The following is a 15,236-nucleotide window of genomic DNA, read 5'->3' on the forward strand; positions in this document are numbered from 1 at the left end:
CTGTACCTGAGGCCCCCACCCCGACCCTGCTCGGTGGTTCAGGAGGACTTTGGGAGAAAATACAGAAGCCAAAAGTCATTTGCCACCTGCAGTTGCCTTGCTGTTTTTTGTTTTTTTTTTTCTCCCTTTAAATCAACTTGTTGTATTGCTTGTCTTATGAATGTCAACTTTAGTTTCCTGGGATCACCTTGAACCCAGAACCCTAAGGGGGCTTAAGGATGTTCTCTGGCCTGACCCAGGGGCTCCTCACCCGTAGTGGACCTAGCCCACTGTCCTCAGCCTGGCCTGGACCCCAGGGTCATCTGTGCCCAGTGCAGCAGATGCCGCTGGGGAGGGTGGGCTCGCCGTGGAGGGCCCGCACTGCAGGCGTGGAGAAGGGCTCTTGGGGGCCTTTCTGGCCTCCGGGGATGAGGGGTCCCCAGTGCAGGGCACCGACAGGGGAGCCCCGCCCCCCTGGGCCTTGGGGCCCGCCTCAGCCGAGGCGGGGAGACCCCGGGGTCCCCGCTCACCTTCCACCACCAGCCAGGCGCTGGAGGCGTGGAGCTTGGTGCCCAGAGAGTAGAGGCCCATGTCGGAGAAGCGGACCGCTCGCACCAGCAGCCGGTGGGTCCGCCCGTCCGGGGACACAAACATCTCGTACTTGTCACTGAGGTGGAGAGGCTGGTGCTGGAACCTCCAGGCGGCGCTGGGGCAGGGGTTGGACAGGGTGCACTCGAAGATGGCGTCCCCCCGCTCCTCGCAGCGGACGTCGGCCAGCGGGACCACCACGCGGGGTGGGATGGCTGCGGGCAGACGCGGGGCGTGAGCCAACGCGGGGCGCCGGGGGCCCAGGGCGCCCGGGGCAGGCCAGCTGGGCCACGGCTGCCTGCCTCACCTCGGACAGGTCACCCCTCACCCCAGGCGTCAGTTTCTCCACATAAAGTGAGGAGTTATAATTAGGCTGTGAACAGTGAGACGCGGCTGACATTCTAAATCTGAACCTTCTCTCTGGGGGCAGGTAGGTTCAGGAAGGAGACGGACAGGCTGAGTATGGAGCCTTATACCTGTCCTCCGACCGATCCTCACAACCACCTCCAAGGCAGGTGTTGCTGTTACCCTCTATGAGGTCTGAAAATTGAGGCTTTACAAGCTAAATGGCTCCCGCAGTTAAGAGGTGGTCCAGCCAGAATTCACAGGCAGGCCTGGCTGAGCCCAGGGTCCCTGCCCTCTTCCCTGTCCACAGCGCCGGGCCACCTGGAGGTCTCACCCCCTTTTCAGCCTGAGTCAGCCTCATCCTCCGTGGTTTATCTGCAGAAAGCTTCCCCCACCCTAGGGGTCAGCTCCCTCCAACGCCCCTGAGCTGCCAGGTGCTGTGGAGGGGGTGGTGGTGGAAAGGGACAGAGTTTGATGATGGAGAAAGAGACCATTCCTGAGGGAGACGGGGAGGCAGGGAGGGGAGGAATGGGACAGTGGAGCTTCTTGCTGGGGGTCATGAAGGGGGCCATGCCTCAGAAGGGAGGCTGTGGAACTGGTCAGCTCTGGCCTGAGAGGGAGTGGATGCTGAGGACGGACCGTGAGCAAGGGCAAGAGCCCACGTCTGAAACCCTCAGCGCCCAGCCCAGCACCAAGAGAACACGGACCACGGATTTTGAAAAGGGATCGTCAACATTTAACCGTCGGGCATGAGCTCCTCTCCCGGACGGCGAGGGGGCCGCGTCCCGGCCATCCAGCAGCCCCGCTGGAAGGCACGCGGGCGCCAGCCCAGGTGCCCAGGGCAGACCACTCACCACTGGCCTCCAGCTCCGTGGTGAAGACATGGGCATCCTCCACCCGGACCTGGTAAATGCCGGCGTCCTCCGGCTGCAAGTCCTGAATTTGGAATTGGTAGTGCTTCCCCAGACGCCGCAGACAGTGCTTGGTTTGGTTGTCAAAGCCATAGGGGACCATCTTGCCATCCTGGGGCCAGGGGAGGAAAAGGGGGGCGCAGGGCCTCCATGGGTCCACGGCTCCTCCTGCCCCCATCCTGCTTGCCGACGAGCAGCCGTGCTCCCCACTGGCCTCAGCACCAAACGACGCTGCTGGACCACGAGGGGTGGGGCGGAGAGGGGCGGGGAGGAGGCCCAGAGCGTGTGGTGGAGGGAAATAAATGCTTTAGGAATATCCATGGCTCTGAGACAGAGTAAACCATCTGCCGGCATTATGCAAGAGACACCCGAGAGAGTGCTGAGTCGGCAGGTGGGCAGGGCGGAGTGGACCTCCTCCTTCCCGAGCAGGGCAGGGAGGCAGCAGGGTGGCCGGTCCCCCGTGCTCTCATTCATGAGGAACCAGAGTACTACCAGCGGCCCGTGCACACGCCCACTTCAGCCAAGCCCTGGATAGACTGGCTCCTTGCTGGTCATCCCTGACCCACCACGGCGTGCCTGGTGATTTTGACTTTGGTGTGAAAGTGATGCAGGTTCAGTAGAAATGCTACTTGGAATTCTGATCTTTCCCAGGCTAGCGACGGGCGGTGCAGCCCAGGGGTGGGTCACATAGGTGACCCACGCAGACACTTAGAGCTGCTCTGTACCAGGCGATCCTCTGTTTTCCACTTTGGGTACAGGCATGCCTGCTCAGTCGCTCAGGCGCGTTCGACTCTTTGCAACCCCATGGACTGGAGCCTACCAGGCTCCTCTGTCCATGGGATTCTCCAGGAAAGAATACTGGAGTGGGTTGTCATTTCCTTCTCCAGGGGATCTTCCTGACCCAGAGATCAAACCCAGGTCTCCCGCATTGCAGGCAGGCGCTTTACCATCTGAGCCACCAGGGAAGCCCATTATCAGCTATACCTCAACATAAAAAAAAATTTTTTTTAAAGCACTACATGGGGGGCCAGGGAGTCTCTGTAGGGAGGAGTTAGCCATGTGGATGGCGGGGAAGGCCACGGTGGACAGAGGGGCAGAGGAAGGAGGTGAGGCTGGTGAGAGGCAGGGAAGGGTGCACAGGAGGGGGAGCTGGGTTTTATCAGCTAGACGCCCCAAGAGACTGACTGGTCCTGCATTATGCTGATGCCACAAATGAGGCTGCCAGCACAGAGAGGTAAGAGTCCTGCCTGAGGTCACACAGCCAGCAAGTGTGACACCCCAGCCCAGCCCCTCAGGATCCCTGCCCCACCCCCACCTGGTTGATGGGTCACTCCTCGTGGGGTCCATGCAGAGGTGTGTCTGGAGAGAGCGCTCAGAGGCGAGGGGTGCACTTCTAAGAACCCTCTTTTGACCCAGTGCCCTGGCTGGACACCCTGGACCTGACGGCAGCAAAGCCGGAAGGGGCTCCACAGGGCGCAGGGCATATCGCCTGTGTCCTCACCGTCCCTCTCGACGCTGCTCGCACTGATCCTCCCCTGCCAGACCCCCTCCTTGATGCCCCCCCAGACTCACCTTGTACAGGTAAATCTTGCTCTCAGGACTCTTGAGGTCCAGCTCCAGGCCAAAGGTTGCGATCCCCTCCTTGTTGACCCGGACATGTCTCAGGTTGGCGATGGTGTTGAGGTACTAGGGAAGATGAACCCATCGGGGGCACCCTGTGAGTGCGTTCCTCAGGGCTCCGGGTCCTCAGGCCCCAGCCCCCGGCAGCGCCCGAGCCCACGTGTGCTGGGTTACAAGGGGGGGGCTGGGTCCTGCGTCAAGGCTGAGCAGACAGCCCAGAGCAGGAAAGCTGGGTCCCTGGATGGAAGGTTGGATGAATCACCTTCCAAGCTGATAACACTGTTCTCAAGGTAATGCAAGCAAGTGGCTTTGTGTTTCCATTAGAGAAAGCAGACTTCCACTAGGGCTAGATTAGACTCAGGGAAAACTTCCCGGTTCTCTTTCAGTTTGTAAGCGGCTGAAGCCCGTCTCCCCAGAAGCCTTTAGAAATAAGACAGACCCCCAGGGTCGGGTGATGGTGTGCTGACGGCAGTGGGCAGACCTCAAGCCTTTGCGGACCTTAGTGCTTTAAGTACGTCCTCTGACCACCGCTCAGTAACCCTGCGAGGCAGGGATGCCTGTAACTCCCACTTTACAAGGAATGGAACCAAGACCCGGAAGCCCTAACTTTTCTAAGGCCCCAGATTTCAGTGAGTGTCCGAGCCAGGCTTCAAAGCCAGGACGCAGGTCCTTAGCTGACGCCACGTGGGGACGGGGCGGGGGAGGCCCCTCCACGGCTGGCGCTCCAGATGTGAGGTCCCCCGACCCCACCCCCCGGGCGCCCCCGGGGTGGCAGGGGCCGTGGGGCGGGTCGGTACCGGCGCCAGCTTCTCCTCGCGCTCCTTGCTCATCCGCTGCAGCCGCCGCAGCATTCCGCGGAAGTCCACGATGCCGTATTTGAGGCAGATCTGCTCGTAGTCCTTCCGGTCAGCCGTCATCAGCAGCTGCCACACCTGCTCCATGTCTACCTTCTTCGGGGCGGGAGGCGGGTCCCTGGGGAGCGGGTGGGCAGGTCAGAGACCGCGGGACCCCCAGGGGCTGGTCATCCACCAGGCCGGCGCCCTGAGGGGGTGAGCGCTGAGCTGGCTTCCTGGAGCAAGAGGCCGCGGAGACACCTCCGGCGGCACCGGAGGGGCCCAGAGATCGCCGCTCCAGCTCCCAGGAGAAACTCTCTCCTAACTAACGACTGTCTTGCGGCTTTCAGACCAGGGTGTCTGAGGGGACATTATTCTGTGGCTCGAGTGGAGCACATTTTACAAACAACCCAGACAGCAGAGATGATTTACTCAAGGACACAGAGCTTAGAATTGGAGCCTGGGATCCAGCGCTCCCAGCAAGTCCACCAGCCAGCGGAAGCCCCTCTCCCCTGCCTGCGCTGGGAGGGGCGGCGAGTGCCAGCCGGCTTTCAGCAGGTGCGGAGCCTCCAGACCCCCTCCCCAGGACAGGCCCAGGCCCACCTCTTTTTCAACATCTTCCGGAAGTCCACCAGCTCCTTCCTGAAGTCTAGAAAAGGAAGAGGAATGAGCCCCAGCCTCAGGTGGCACTCCACAGGCCTCACACAGGCCTCTCTGTAGGAACCCCAGGGGGAAGGAGGAAGGGGGCTGGAAAGGGGGCCTGTGGTTCGTGACAGACCACTGGGCTTTGGAAAGGAGCCCCCTCCTGTGGACTGGTGATGGCCTGTGAAGCACCCTGAGGGCTTGACCAGGTGTGGGGCTCTGGCAGGGAGTAGCCCCTCCCCCAAAGACCCTAAGGAGATTTGGGACAACTTTCCACCTACCCTCTTGGGGCTCCTTGGGCCTCTTCCGATTCTTCCGAAAGCCAACTAGACCATCAGGAAGAGAGGAGGTGGTTAATGTGGACAGGCGGGGAGAGAAAGGAGAAACCCTGGTGGGCTTTGAGAACCAGCAGAGCCCACCCCCAGTCCTCTCTAAGGCTGGCGGCCACCCAGGAAGAGGAAGAACACGGCGGAGGGTCTGGCTATCTCCGGCTCAGAGCATGACCCAGAGGGTCAGCCTGATCCCCATATCCTTCAGGGCGGCCCACTCTCATGTCGGCAGGGCTGGGGGTGGCGTGGATGCAGGGGGTGGGGGGGAGCCGCCGGTGACTGTGCACTGAAGGGCGTCTAAGGGGCAGCTGTCCTCCCCCTCCACCTGAGAGGTGCCACTTCAGGGCCCAGGCCTGGGGGCATCAAATACGCCCTCTGGGGAGGCCGGAGGGCAGGCCTCTCGCCTTCCCGGCTCCCCTCAAAACCAGGAATGGCCAGGAGACATGACCTGGGCAGTGGGCGTTGAGAGAGCAGGAACACACGAAATAAATGAGTGTTTTAAATAATAATCTCTCTTCAAAATCCTAGCTTGCCGCAGGTTTCCCATCTGGTTTTTGTACTGGTTACCTTGACAAGACAAGTTACCCATGCCTCTGTCTCCAGGGGAGAAGCTCTCTAACTCAGTTTTCCTAAAACCTTAAAACTTTTACTGAAGAAGAAAGAATTCACACCATACAGGACAATATGACTTTCACGCTTCTTTCCTTGGAAGTGCTGTCTATTTCCACAGTTGTGCGATTCTTCTTTATTGAAGTATGGTTGATCTACAATAATATATTAGCTTTTGTGTCTTGATAAAAGGACCAGGTGTCCCAGGGCCACTCGGTCCCAGCTTCCTGCCTGCATGTGGGTTAGCCGGGTCTGTAGCAGCCAGCCTACGAGGTCAGGGTGGCACACCGCGGGAGGGTCTGGCTTCCCCCAGCAGCCCCGAGCTCTGCCGGAGCCTGGATGCCACCCTGGGACTTGTCATCGTGGGGCTAGGAAAGTGAGTGGCTTTGCTTCTTGAGGCACATCAAGGAGGGTTTTCTGTTACTCATGCACAAAAACATAACCAACTGAGAGATGAGATCCGCTTTCCAAGACACGTTTACTTTCGATTCCTTGCTGACGATTAATTTGAAATTTTGGAAACACGAGCAAACCAAAGCAAAGCATGTCTGAGGCAGGATCTGGCCTTTGTGTTACCTGCCCCCATATTCTCGCCCCACTCCACGCAGACTTGTACGCCAAGAGAGGAAACCGAAGCCCCTGGAGTGAGTTAGCAGAAGATTGGACTAGAAACCAACTTTCAGACCCCGACCTCACGCCTCAGGGCCGAGAGGAGGTCACCCGGCACAGCTGCAGGGGCGCCTGCGGGCATGAGCCTCCCCAACCAGGGGCAGAGGCTGCGGGCAGCGGATGAAGCCTGGGGCCCCGCACCCGGCGGGGCTGCGGCCTCCATGGCCCCCCCACACCCCCCAGCCTTGGGGCCTGATCCCCTTAGGGCTCTCCCACACCTGGAGCCCCGGTGGGGCAGGAGGGAGGGGGCAGGGGCGGGGGCGGGCAGGCCCACCTTCAATGACCGTGAGCCTCGCCGAGCACGTGGCCTCTCCGTAGGCATTCACGGCAGTGCAGCGGTACACGTCCGTGTCCTCGCCGGTCAGCTTATTGATCTGCAGAGAGGCCGAAGGCAGGGGAACAGGGCTAGCCCCCCCTTCCTCCAGTCACTGGGCATAACTACATTATAAAGATGAACAAGGCAAGCTCTTGTCTTTGTGGACCTTACCGTGTTCATCAGGAAAGCAGACCCCGAGACCAAACTTAGGTCAGGGCTGTGGTGGGCATACAGTGGCTTCCCGGAGTCCAGTGGATCCAGGACTAACTACCTTCTCTGGTGTGTGCTGCAGGCCCCTTACCTAACCTCCCTGGACCTCAGCTTATTTACCTATAAAATGAGGATAATAATACCCACATATGGAACCCTGGTCAGGGAGGTAGATCTTGCAAGCTGTGCAGTGTGGCAGATAATATAAATAAAATAAATAAATAAACAAAAAAATTTGGCAGTTTCCTGGGAGTCCAGCGGTTAAAACTCCAAGCTCCCAATCAAACCCTGGTCAGGGAATTAAGATACTGCATGCCGCACAGCGTGGCCGAAATAATAATAATAATACCCCAAAGCAGTGAGTGGTCAGGATTAAAATATACAATCTAGGTCAAACGATTAGCCCGGGAGCAGCACGTAGTAGGTGTTCTGTGATGTGTAACTGTGAATATTACTGACTCTGACCAATATCGACTGAGTGCTCACTGTGGGTCGGGCCTGGGGGAGGTTTATTAGCTAAACCTTCAATGCTCATAAAAACCCCATGAAGGAGGCACCGTCATCACCCCAATTCACAGAGGAAGAGAGAGAGAATAAGGTGATTTTCCAAGGCTGGGGTGGTAACCCAGGCAGCCTGCTTCCAGGGCTTGAAGGAAGCTCCAGCTCTCTGTCAGCAGAGGTTGGCTGGCCTGCTGGTCTACCCTGGCTCTGGGAAGAGAAGGGAGGACCCCCGCCCGGGAGGACCGCAGTCCCTACCTGCAGCACGTGCTCCCTGCTGCCCGTGCTGGATGAGACCTGGTACTTGCTGGAGCTGCTGAGGTCCCCTTTGGAGCAGTGCCAGCGCACCCTGGGCCTGGGCTCCCCGCAGACCACAGCCCGGAAGGTGGCGGTCTTCCCTGCAACCGGAAGAGGCAGGCGGGCAGTTTGACGGGTTGGGGGAGGGCAGACGGGGATTTTAATGCATGTTCTCTGTGTTGCTCTGGGCACTTCAGCTGCCCATTCCAAGAGGGGTGCCTGCCCTTGGTCCTGGGGATCTGAGGTCCCCAGGCAAGAGCGCAGTCTCAGGCACCCAAGGACGCCCTCTCCCTGTCTGTGTATGCCCCTGAGGGCCAGGGCGGGGCGGGGGCCTGAAAGACTCTCTGGGGACTGGGAAGGGGGAGTCCTCTGTGGATCCTGTGTCCACTCTCTGGTGGGGGGACCGTGACCTCGGCAAAGCCTGGTGGTGGTGCTCGAAGGGTCCGGTCCTGAGACCCAGGGTTCCAGCCTCGGGAAAGAGCCCAGCTCCGTCCCTGCTTGGAAGCCGGTGGGGCGGGGGTGGGGGGTGGGGTGTGCTGCCCGCCCTCAGGCCCCCAGCCCCGCAGGGAGTGTCTCAGCAGAGAACAGTTTGGAGTAAAGATGCAAGTCCCCCACCCCTGATAAGAGACGCAGTTTCTCATGACAGCGTTGTTGGAGAGGTAGAGTCAGATCTAACAAGGGAGGGGGCATTATTTTCCTCAGGCCAGAACGACGGGCTCTGAAACCTGCTGGGGGGCCCGTGCTGGGGTAAGGGCACCCGCTCACCCCTCCCCCTCAGCCCGTTCCCTCTGCTTCCCGGGCTCCATTCTCTGCGGCCTATGGGCCCCTGGGGCCGCTGTGGGGTGGCCCCATTTCACTCCGTTTCGAGGGTGCCTCTGCAGAGCTGCTTGTGGGCCAGGAGAGTGCAGGTCCCAGGGTCGCCTCATGAGCCTCTGCTCCCCAGCTCACCACACTCTCACCCTCTTTCCCAGATGCCTGTCCCGTGGTAGGCCTGCACCCTTTGCTTCCCTGCTCCTCAGGCCCCTTGCCCTGTGGGGACCCGGCACCCCCAGGTGAAGGGTGAAGTGGCAGACACGAGGGTTGGGGGCTGGGCTGGAGCAGGCCCGGGGGCCCCATCCCCTCCAGTCCCCTCCCAGGCCTTACCCTCCTGCAGTGCCAGGGCGATGGGCCTCTGCACGAAGTCGGGTGTGCTGCAGCCCTTGGGCACCTCCTCCACCAGCTGCCAGATGTTCACGCCCAGCGTGGAGGACTTCTTGAGGGACTTCCCTGGAGGAGGTGGTGGGAAGGGAGGTGGGCCTCAGCTTAGACCTGTCGCCGGAGGGGCAGGGGCCCCCCGCCCCCCACGGGTGGGCAGGGCTGGCTCCTCGGCTCCTCCAGGGAGGAGGGCTTTGGGGCTTTCTAGCGGGTGTGGCGGTGGTCTTTCCACGTGTGAGTGCTGCACCAGGGGAGTGGCCATGGGTGCCCTGGGGAGACCCTGGGAGAGTCCCAGGAGAGGGGGTGGGGAAGGGAGAGTGGAAAAGGGCTCCTGGTGGGAATTGGGGCCCATGGAGGGGCTCTGCACCCCGGATTCAGGAAAACAAGTTCAAACCCAAATCCGGAACTAACAAGCCACATGCTCTTTGCCCTGCCCCCCACCCTCTCCAGGTGGGCGCCATGTGGGGTGAGCAGAGTGGAGGGGGCGCTTCTCCCACCTGCCATGGTTCCGGCTCCTCTTCGGCACTGACTGATCTGAGAACAGAAGGTGGGGTTGCTGAGAAAGGTCCAGGCTGGTCACCCCGTCCGTCCCACACCTTGGCACCCTGGGCGGCTGGGAGCTCCTCTCCCCCACTCGCTGGCCCAGCATGGCCCACCCCGCAGAGACCAGGGAGGGTAGGGCACTGCCCGCTTGGAATCTCATCCAGGGAAAGGAAACCGTGAATGAGCTACAAGCTGTGCTGGAGGTCTGGCCTGCTGGTGGGGCCCCAGGCCCAGAGGACGCTTGGAGGCCGGCACACGGCCGTCCCCAAGTCAGGAAAGCAAACTCCAGACCTCAGGGTCTCCCAGCTGTTCCGGCCTGGCCCCTTGACTGGGGATGAGAGTTCTCCAGCGGCATCCCCTGGGACTGCAGGCCCCTCCACCAGCCCCGAGAGTCTCGAGCAGGGCCCGCAGCCCTCCAGCTCCCACCCCACCCAATCTGGAATCCAGATTGCCAGGCCTGCAGGCAAGGATCCCTGGGCTGCCTGTAAGGTCTTCTAGCCCGGGACATCCGGATCTCCATAAATCCATCCACCCCCTCCAAAGCCAGTGAATTATAATGTCAGGTGGGCAAGAATGCCTCCCAGACCCCCTCCACCACCAGCAGCACCCCTCTGACTCCCGCTCAACAGCATCCAACCGCCATCCATTGAGGCTGACGAGGCGGGCCGCCAGGAGAGGGCAGGGGGCCTGGGACTGGGCTGGGCTGAGAGCAGTAAGGAGAGCCGAAAGTCAGCGGGAAGGGGGTGTCTTGAAAGGACTTCCCAGCAGTCCCACCCCCGGTGCGGTTGGCCCGTGGCCAAGGGTTCCATTTTGGAGATTCCATTTCCTGCCCAAAGAGCCCTCAGTATAGAATCACATGACAGGGCACATTCCGTCCTCCAAGCGAGGAGCCTTCATTTCACAACTGCCCACCCGCTGGCTCCCCGGGCCCGCGGCGTCCCCCCCACAGCCCGGCCACTGCCCCGGCGCGCTGGAATGCCGCAGCGCGCCAGCCGCGTTCTGGGGCGGTCACAGGCCACAGCCGCCATTCCGCGGGGAGTCGCCGGGCAGGGCGAGGGGGCCGCAGGGGAACCCAGCTGGCCGTGGCGGGGGTGAGGGTGGGGGGGCTCCGTCCCACCCACACTCAGGACCACCACCCCGAGCCTGCCCACCGCCTCCACCCTGGCGCAGTGAGCACGGACGTCTTAGCATCTTCACCCTGTGTCTCCATCACCCTCGAGCGGCTCTCGGTTACTTACTCAGCCGTTCGTCACACACCGAGAAGCATAATCCTCCCGCGTCTGTCCCTCCAGCCTCCCGCCTCCAGACCCCAGCTGAGACGGGAGAGTAGCTGAGCCCCCACAGGGACCCTGGGGCCCACGTTGGCCAGCTCGCCCTCCCGACCTCAGCCTCTTCAGGAGTAAGCCAGATCCGGGACAAGGTCAAAGGCAAAGGGTGGGAGATCCATTTGGTGGGAGACCAGAGGGTCAGAGGGTCGCGGTCCTCATGGAGGGGAGGGGCCGTTGGGGAGGAGACGCTCTACTCCAAGCTTTCTCCCACTTTGGAGAAGAATTTTAACTCTTCACCAAACGGCAGCTTGAGTCCCCGCAAATGTCTCCCGGTCTCCCCCAGGCCCTCAGCACTCCACCCCCGCCCCACCAGCTTCATCCAGCCCTCCCGCTTCCTGCTGCCTCCAGCTTCTCAACGCGTGGGAGTCAGGGCAGGGAGAGACACCCGGGGCTTTTCTCCCTGTTTGACCATGTTATTAATCAAGATGTGCCGAGTTCCAGACCGGAGGTCCTTATTCTGGACAGCTGCTCAGAGTATTTAAGCTGGTTGGCATTGCCAGCTGAGCAGCGCCGGGCGAGTCCGAGCCTGGGACAGAACAGCCCCAACAGACTCGCCACAGCTCCGTCCTCCAAGTGTCCCCAGCCATCGGAGGGGATGTACCGCCCAGGGGGGTCCCGGGCTCCCTGCCCCCTGCCTGCCCTTCCTGAGCAGAGAAGGGCAACGGGATCCCAGCCTCTCCCTCTCTGCCCCTGCCCCGGTGGACAGCCAGGTGTGCAGGGCCCACTGACCTGGGTGCACAGCCGGCCTCCGGCCTCCCGGCCGCTCCCGCCTCCCCGCGTCCAGCTGCTGCCGGAGGCTCTGAATGGACTGCCGGTGGCCTGGTGGCGCCGGGACAGATGTAGGTCACGGCGGACTCCCGCTGCCCCCGCCCCTCCCACTCAGCCCGCCTCCCTCCTCCTCCTCCTCCAGCCTGGGCTTGGCAGGGCAGGGCCCCCCTGGGGTTCCCGCCCTCACCTCCCGGGAGGTCAGAGATGGAAGGGTCCTGTGACTTGGGCTCATCCAACTCCTCGCAGAGCACTAAGCTCTCAGATTGGCTCGGTCAAGTCCGCCCCGCGCGGCCTTGTTTATATGATCCTCTTAGCGGGCGCCTTCTCATCATCCAGGGCCTTAATTTTTCCACTAAGCTGACCCCTGGGGACCCTTGACACCATAAGTCATGCAGACACCCAAAGCCACTGCCCTCCTGGGACTCAGCATCTAAAGTGGCACCAAGCAAACTCAGCCTTGGGGAGCGAGTCTCAGCCCCCGACAGATCAGAGGGTGTAACCCCTGAGGGGGGCAGGGGCAGGGCGAGACCCTGGGAGTCTTCAGCCAGGAGGCCTCCCAGGAGGTGGTGAGCTTCCTAAGGTGGGAGAGCTGACCCCGCCAGCCGGGCTGGGGGCTGAAGCAGGCAGGGCAGACACCTGGGTGTTAGGACATGTGGATGGAAGGTGGGAGTCGGGGTGGGGGGCTGGTAACAGGTTTCCTTTAGGATGGGGGGGAGGCGGGCCCAGAAGGAGCCGGGGCACAGGGCCGCCCCGTCTGCTTGGGGACAACACCCCCTCGCTCCCTCAGGACATGGAACTGGTTTGTTGCCTCCAGTAAGCAAGGTTTGATCACGGATCCGGACACAGCGGAAGGCAAAGGGGCCCAGGTTCCTCTCAGGGGAGGGCACGGTGGTTACGCACACCCCGGCACGCTGTGGACCCGGGGCTCGCCTGTGTGTGTACTCTGGGGGCAGGTGTCTGACCTCTCACACTCAGGGTATGTGTGTGTGTGCAGGTGTACATCCACATGGGTTTCCTGCATCTTTCTAACTCTGGGTATCAGAAGTTGAAGCTTTATTTATTGAACAAATAGGTGTTGAACGCCCCACCTGCCCCTGGGACCCTGGGTCTAGTGCTGTGGTGGGCTCTGGGGACACACATGTGAGTGGAGACGGGGTGCTCCTCCTGTGGGTCCAGTGGGCAGACAGATGCTATCTAGCCGGTAACAAAGTGCCCTGCCTGCTCCAGAGGGACCCCAAGCAGGTGGGGAGCCGGGAAAGACCAGGCAGGTGGGCGTGGACAGGTGAGCCTCGGAGGCTGTGGTGAGATGTCATCTGTATCCTGGCGGGGGACAGGATCCGTTTGCAGTTTTCAAGCAGCCCGCTGTGCCGCAGGGCAGACAAGGGGCTGGAGGCAGCTGGGAGTCAGAGGCAGGAGTCCGGCTCCCAGGAGGGGGTCCGGTCGCCCCAAGTGCTCTGCCTCGTGGGGCCCTGTGGCCCTTCTCCAGGGGCCCCTGGACCGCAGTGCTGCGTTGTCTGGGCTAGCGCGGGTAGCTTGTAGTCTCCCCAGAGCCCAAGGAGGCCCCCAGGCCTGCTCAGATGAGCCGGTCCTCTCGCACTGGCCGCAGTTGAAATGTCAGGACTCTGAGACGGGCCCATGGCTCTCACGTGTCCTCTACCCTCCGTCCTGCATCTTGTGTCCTCTGTCAAAGGAACGTGATGTGCAGCCAAGTCGGCCACGCACACCATGAAGGTGAGAGCTCCCCGCATCGCCTGTCTGGGGCCAGGCACTGGCGTGGGCCTCTGTGATGGCACAGGGCGAGAAAAGCATGCAAACGGGGTCATCTAGCCCCCAGCCCAGCCTCCGCGGTATTCGCTCACCACCACGCACGCCGACGTCGGTGTTCTGACTGTCCTCCAGGACCCTTCCCAGCAAGCCAGGGAAATCTCACACCCTCCCCGGGCATGGCCTTCCTGGCCCTCCTGAGGGATGGAGGCGCAAGCCCCCGGGGCCCTTGATTAGCGGAAGGCTCCCCCCCGCCCCAGAAGCGCTCTGGGGCGGGGGGGGGGGCTGTGTTCTTTCTCCCTTGGTGACTCTGGGTGAAGATACGGTCCTGCTTACTATCACTCTCCTGTCCCCACGGGACACACAGCTCAGGCCCCCACGGGACCCCTCTTGCTCCCCATGGCTTGGGGCAAGTGGGATGATCTCCGGAACCTTCTGGAGTCCTGTGACCTGCTGCCCGAGTGGGTTCCTGGGGTGAGGCCCATGGATCTGGAGGCTGGGTGACTTCCTCTGACGTGGGGGCAGCACTTGAACTCACAGGCGGGGGCCTCTGTCCGGGCTGGGTTAGGACCATCTCTCTGCTGGCCTGGGGGTGCAGGCGAATGTGCTGGGCAGGCTTCTGACTGAAGACCTGTGCACACGTGCCCACATACACACGTCAAAGCGACACCAGAAGACGGGACTCTGCAGAAAGGGGAAGGCCGCTCGCGACCCTGCGGAGACGGCCCCAGGGTCTGGGCCTCGGATGGGCTGGGGTCGGACTCCACCCTACCGCTCCGTCCTCGGGGAGGCACAGCTGAGAGCTCGAGGGCGCACACCCCTGCCCCCGCCTCCCTCCAGCCCCCAGCTGCTCTCCGGACCCGTCCATACCCACCCCCGGCACGCAGCTGTCTGTGCCCCCCGACCCCCCCAGCTCCAGCCCGCCACCGGTCAGGCTCAGTTCACGTCTTTCTCACCTCCTGCTTGTGACGAAGCCCTGTGGCCTCCCAGGAATGAAGCCCTCGGCCCTGAGGACAATTTCATGCTTAAAAGGCAGCTTTCAGCATTGGAGACGTGAGCCCGGCCCACGCTCTCACGCGAAAGGGCCTGCAGACCCGAGGGCGCAGGCGGGCAGAGCCCCCGCTCTGGCTTCTGGGCCTCGGTGCGCCCTGTCTCCTGGGGCAGGTGGGGCCTCCCAGGGCTCAGGGCTGAACAGAACCTTCCAGAGCCTCCAGCAGCAACAAGACGAGCTCCCTTCCTGTGGGACTCTCTTGAGTCTTTGATGACTCAGTCTGCACCTTCTTTCTTTACGTGAACACAGCGGACGGACGTACAATAGCTACTCTGAGCCTCTCCAGGGTCCGACATTTGCTCTGTCATGAAACGCTCCTCAGGACAAGCCAGCTTTCCCCAGAGTCATCCCTGTCCTGTTTGCTGGGTGCCTTGTGTTTTCTGGCCCTGTCGCTTGCTTTTTTACAGCTGGAGATGGAACCCCGTAATGCCCTTCCTCTGCCCCCGACCCGCACCCCCATCACCCGTCTGCTCTCTGTGTCTCCCGGGGCTCTAACCTGACTCATTCCTGTTCAGAGACACACTGAGATGCAGGGGAGGGCGACCCACCTCAGGACAGCCGATGAACAGGCCGGGGTGGCCTCCGATATCAGGGGAGGGAAGTCCCCGAAGACCAGCCCAGACAGCGGCTCCATGGAGGCGGCCCTCGGGTCAGCAGCGGGAGGGTGACCAGCTCCTGCTCATGGACGCACGCCTGCTCCACACGTGAGCCTGCGTGTCGCCCAGCATGTCACGGGGCTGAC

The 15,236-nt window shown here is 61.8% G+C and overlaps 1 protein-coding gene across 2 annotated transcripts in view; it reads right to left on the minus strand.

Annotated features, from left to right (window-relative positions):
• The window catches only part of IGFN1 (immunoglobulin like and fibronectin type III domain containing 1), a 32,968-nt gene extending 21,042 nt beyond the window's left edge, over positions 1–11,926 (minus strand). For both annotated transcript variants that reach the window (XM_045165645.1, XM_045165644.1), the window contains exons 1-12: positions 11,867–11,926; positions 11,641–11,730; positions 9,538–9,574; positions 8,990–9,112; positions 7,808–7,947; positions 6,800–6,899; positions 5,200–5,244; positions 4,880–4,925; positions 4,241–4,415; positions 3,396–3,509; positions 1,767–1,935; positions 510–782 (exon numbers count right to left, since the gene is read on the minus strand). In XM_045165645.1, coding sequence (XP_045021580.1) covers positions 510–782; positions 1,767–1,935; positions 3,396–3,509; positions 4,241–4,415; positions 4,880–4,925; positions 5,200–5,244; positions 6,800–6,899; positions 7,808–7,947; positions 8,990–9,112; positions 9,538–9,574; positions 11,641–11,730; positions 11,867–11,911 — 1,357 coding nt within the window. In that variant the 5' untranslated portion in view covers positions 11,912–11,926. The remainder of the gene's footprint in view (positions 1–509; positions 783–1,766; positions 1,936–3,395; positions 3,510–4,240; positions 4,416–4,879; positions 4,926–5,199; positions 5,245–6,799; positions 6,900–7,807; positions 7,948–8,989; positions 9,113–9,537; positions 9,575–11,640; positions 11,731–11,866) is intronic.
• Between the last annotated feature and the right edge of the window lie 3,310 nt (positions 11,927–15,236).

The sequence above is a fragment of the Bubalus bubalis genome, chromosome 5 (genome assembly GCF_019923935.1).
Source record: "Bubalus bubalis isolate 160015118507 breed Murrah chromosome 5, NDDB_SH_1, whole genome shotgun sequence".
NCBI lineage: Eukaryota > Metazoa > Chordata > Mammalia > Artiodactyla > Bovidae > Bubalus > Bubalus bubalis.